This window comes from Eurypyga helias, unplaced genomic scaffold, assembly GCF_000690775.1.
Source record: "Eurypyga helias isolate BGI_N326 unplaced genomic scaffold, ASM69077v1 scaffold22853, whole genome shotgun sequence".
Lineage (NCBI taxonomy): Eukaryota > Metazoa > Chordata > Aves > Eurypygiformes > Eurypygidae > Eurypyga > Eurypyga helias.
In genome coordinates, this window is record NW_010242189.1 from 1,562 (window position 1) to 6,407 (window position 4,846).

The window sequence follows — 4,846 nt, forward strand, 5'->3', positions numbered from 1 at the left end:
CCAGCAGGCACCACCGATGGAACGGCTGGTGCCTCCCCAGGGGAGTAGACGGGATCAGGTGGACAGAGCTGGGTGAAGGTGCTGGGCACTTCAAGAGTCAGAGTGCAGGCAGGGCTGTGCAGCTTGTGCCATCGTTCGAGGATGCTGCACAGGCAGGAAGGCACGGCTGAGCTTCGCTGTGCAGGCGAGAGCAGGGCAGTGGAGGGGGCTCCTGCCTGCGCCTGTTTGCAGCCCATTCCCTTGCATATCTTTCCATGCTCGTGGCTCTCACTGCACAGCAGCGTCCTCCCTAGCCCAGTCTTGGACGGTCCCGCTGCCAAAGGCGATGTAGAAGATCAGGCCAAAGAGGTTGAGGGCTGCAGATACAAAGAAGACATTCCTCCAGCCAGTCTGGAGATCCTGGGGGGCAAAAACAGGTCACAATGGTATTACTCTCCCCTTTATCTTGATGGAGTGATTGCCTCCCAGTTCACTGGCATTAAACTCATTTCCATCCTCTGCTTGCTACCGGTACCAACAACAGAAGAGCTTTGCTCAGCTCAAGACATATGCCAGACCCCCTTCTGTCGGAGATACACTTCCTGCCTTGGCATTTTTGGAAACATTGTGGGCTGTGCTGAATTCAGGAAGCTTTCCTGCCTGGCACAGAGCTTCTCACTCACCCCACGCCCTCGACCCTCTCCCCATCTCCAAGTACATCCAGATGGGGCCCATGTGGAGCTCTTCCTTCTTTCTGAGTCATCCCTCTGTCCTCAAAGTGGTCCAGAGCTCTGGTTTACTGGGTGCTACATCAAGTGTGTTCGTTGGGAGAGGGGGTTGGCTTGGAGTAATTTTTGATACAGTGCAAACCAAGGAATCCATTTCTGAGAGCAGACCTGTGTTTTCTTCCAGGGATGTGCTTGTGGTTTGTGCCCTCCAATTACCTGGCTGATGAGAAGTCCAACTGCAGTAGGAGCAATAATTCCTGCAACTATGCCAAAGGTATTTGTGATTCCCAGCAGGAACCCTGCATATCTGGGGAGAGGAAGCAAAGATTTCCTGGGTATGGCAGGGAGGAAACTCTCACAGGAATACCGCCTGTCATGCTGACAGTGGCGGTTTAAGCCTTTATTTTACTCCTTAGCTTACAATGTCACCAGATACGGAAAACAAGGGAAGGGAGCTGCAGTAGCCTTGGGGGGTTGGGAACAGGAAGGATGCAGGGAGGGCACAGAGGTCAGACCCACCTACCTGGGTGCTATATCGATGTGGTTAATATTGATGCCTGCCCCTGTCATGCTGATTATCGTCAAAGCCAGTGTTAGAAGGACCACAACTGCGGAACTGGAGCCAATGTAAGGCACAGCCACCAGGAAGATGGCTGGGAGCAGCATCCCTTGGGAGGAAAAGGGGATGTGTTTTATAACAGGCCACACAAGGCTGGATGGCAGATGAAAGCTTGTCCTTACCAAGTGCTGAGAAGAGCTTCCTGACGGCTGCTGTGCCAAGCACTTGCCTAGCCAGGAGGAAATCAGCCAGCAGCCCAGCCAGGATGTGCCCCAGCCCATTCCCAACATAAGGCAGGGAGGAGAGGACCCCATTCTGCAGAGCAGAGAACAAGGCATCTGTCACATCTGTGGCACAAAGCAACGGAGCCAAGAGATCCAAGGCTGCAGCTCCCTTGGTCCCAGAGCTACTGGTCTTCAGGAAGAGATGCCCCTGAGGAATCTCCATGTTCCCAGGCTACAGAGGGACCAAGCCCTGTTGCTGCTGCGGGGCCCAGCCTCAGCTGCAGGGCAGGACTCACCTCTCTGAGGTCAAAGCGGAGGACGCTGCTCAAGAAGGTGGGCATGGAGGTCAGCAGCATGTAGAACAGCCAGTCTGTGCAGAAGCAGGCGATGGTGATCGCCCAAAGGGGCAGTGATTTAGCCATGGCCACAAGTGGGAGGTAGCGGCCATGACAGCTACCCTGGAAGGAATTAAACATCAGTCAGTGCCTCTGTTCCTGCCTCCCATTCCCCGGGAAGGCTGTCCAGGCTTTCCTTGGCCTCTCCACCTGCTGCTGAGAAGACTGGAACTAGCCCTGCCTGCTGCGTAAGGAGCCCAGCTGAACTGCCTCAGAGCCACGGTGTCTGCGGTGTGGTCAGTGGCGGCTGAAAGGTTTGTGTGTACCTGGTGAGCCAGCGACGACACGATGTACTCCTGCTCCCTGGCACTAATCCACGGGTGACGTACAGGGTCCTCATACACGAGCAGGAACCAGCAGAGGCACCAGGCACAACCAATGCCACCTGCGAGGAGCAAGGCTCTCAGTGCCAGCTCTCCTGATGCCGAGCTGCGCGAGAGCTGAGAGCCAGCGCGAGGGAGGCTGCTGCTAGCCAAGATGGAAAGGGAGAACTCCCCTTAATCCATCGCTCCCAGGAGAAGGGGCCGAGTTGATGGCATTAAAGGTTCACCAAAGGCACGTTCCCTAATAGCACCCCAGCAAATTGGCTTAATCCTGGCCTGAGAGAGAGTGCCCAGAGACCTGTGTGAGTCTGGGAAGGACAGAGCTGGTCCTGCAGGGCTCTGATGGGAAAACTTTGGGAGCTCTGCAGCAGAGTCGGAGTAGAGGGACATAATGGGCCATTACTCACCAAAGATGTAGAAGACAAAAGGCCACCCCAGACTCTGGCAGATGATCCCAGCCACGAGGAGTGCAAAGAAAGTCCCAAAAGTGCATCCTAGGGATCAGAAATCAGAAGAGTCACTTTAATGGGACTCTGGTACCCCAGCACCTGACTAGAAGTGAGTGGGACAGACCTACAGCCTCCACCCTGATCTGTGATGGGAAAATGTGGTGGCACAAACAAAGTGCCTGTGCAAACAAGTTCAGGTCTGGTCCTTTCAGTGTCTGGGTTCCTTCTCCTGCCTCGAGTTGGACTGAGCCAAGGAGACAGAGAAGACACAGGATGGGAGGAGAGGCAGAAAGCCTGAACACCACTAATGCTTCTTTCCAAGGACCCACAGCCTTGAACTTGAGGCTGTGAGAAGGAAAGGAGGGGGTGAGGGGAGGTCTTGCACTTACTGAATTGGTGGTAGGGAAAAGTCCTTGAGTCTTACCAGCGTCAGCAACGTTCATGAGCCTGCTGCGTTCCAGTGGAGGGGCCCATTTTGCCCAGAGCGTGTACTGAGCTGGAAATATCACTCCCTGCAAAGGGTAACAGGGAGCATGGAGGGAAGGGACGTGGGGAGCGCAGCCAGGGCTAACCGGAGCAGGTTTCATAGTCTGGCAGTGCCTGGAGTCATGACTGACCTCGGCCAAGCCCAGCAGCACCTGCAGCCCGATGAGGAAGCTGATGCCGAATTCTGCTGCTCGCGGCACGAGGAGGGTGATCAGGGAGGAGAGCAGGAGCCCGCTGCCCAGGACAGGTTTCCCCCCGAACAGCCCTGAGCAGTACCCGCCCAGCGCCTGTGTCAGGCTGTAGCCGTAGAAGAAGGAGCTGAGGACGATTCCTTGAGTCTCAGCGCTCCAGTTGTACACAGGGGCCTGGAGGAAACAAACCATGTCTGTCAGAGAGAGAGCTCTGTTTTCCAGGCACAGACTCCTGCAAAAGGGGAGAAGCAGCCAGGAATCCCAGCCCTGAGTACAACCAACCGAGGCTCTTCTTCACTCTCCTTGTCCTCAAGGCTTTGCTGCTTCCCAGGCTGTCCTCATGCAAAAACAAGAGCGGACGGAGCCCGGGAAGCATCCTTCAGCTATCTGCATCTGCTTCCCACTTACGTCCTGAGCAAACCCTGGGTGGGAGCCGTTGGGAGCGTTGCCAGACCAACCGTAGGGATGGCTGCTGTTAGTCATGGCGACGATGGCGATGCTGAGGCTGACCCGGAGTGTGTATGCCATGAAGAGAGAGACGTGCAGGACCAGGGCCAGGCCGCAGCGAGTGGAGCAGAGCCCTGTGGGGGGAGAGCATGCACAAACCAGGGCTGGTCAGAAAGGCTGGGCGTTAATTCTCACCTCCCGCTACGGATTTGCGTGGCCAGGTAGTCACCTACTGCAGCAAACAAACAAACGGCTCCCTCCAGGTACCCTCCAGACATCTACCACCGAGCCCCTGCCCTCCTTCTTCGCAGTTTGTATCTTCAGAAGGACGGAAGGCAGGAAGGGAAGGAGACTTGCCCAAGCTGCTGGGGCAGCACTTCATCCTGCAGACTTACCGGTGCGGGAGGAGGGCTGCTGAGCAAGCAGAGGGGCTTCCTCCTGCTCTGCCGCCGGCCTTTCCCCTGCCTGCGCCGTGTCCACGTGGCACTGCATTCTCTCCTGCCTGCGAGGCTGCTGCCTGCTTCTCTTCAGGATAACTGTCCAGACCTGCTGGGAAGTGACTCTCAAACGTCAACAAACACGGGAGCAGCCGGGCAGTGATCCCTGGCATTTCCTCCGGCGAGCGCGGAGCAGGCCGCCTGTGCCGGCACAACCTTCCCGAGCACAGTGCTTTACAGCAGCCTCAGACCTCCCCGGGACAGCCTTACTCGCATCTGTGATTTATGACCCTCAAGCACAACAGCCTGGCAGGGCAGCAGGGTCTCTCCCACCCCGGGTTGTCCCTGAAGATGCCCTGGGGGTACCCGCTGCCCTCCCCTGGCTGTTGCAAAGCGAGGCTACTTGCCCGCCTTGTCCCGTCCCTCTGGGTTAGCTCACGTGGAGTGGTGTCTCCCCCAGCTCAGAGGGAACCGACGAGGGGGTCGTGGGTCTCCTGGCTCCGTGTCCCGGGACGGGGAGTGGAAGGCAGCCATGTGCCGCGGCAGGATTTGGGATTGCAGGGACCTGGGTGGGACAGAGCAATACCGGGACTCGAACCGGCTGCCCGGGTGGGAACCACCATGGCCA

The 4,846-nt window shown here is 57.1% G+C and overlaps 1 protein-coding gene across 1 annotated transcript; it reads right to left on the reverse strand.

Moving 5' to 3' along the window:
- Positions 1 to 267: 267 nt before the first annotated feature.
- On the reverse strand, positions 268 to 4,273 carry SLC17A2 (solute carrier family 17, member 2). The gene is made up of 11 exons (XM_010149013.1): positions 4,177 to 4,273; positions 3,743 to 3,915; positions 3,275 to 3,508; positions 3,082 to 3,169; positions 2,616 to 2,702; positions 2,152 to 2,270; positions 1,787 to 1,948; positions 1,449 to 1,581; positions 1,231 to 1,375; positions 924 to 1,014; positions 268 to 399 (listed from the first exon to the last, which is right to left on the reverse strand). The coding sequence occupies exons 1-11, from the start codon at positions 4,271 to 4,273 to the stop codon at positions 268 to 270; spliced, it is 1,461 nt and encodes a 486-aa protein (XP_010147315.1).
- Positions 4,274 to 4,846: the final 573 nt, after the last annotated feature.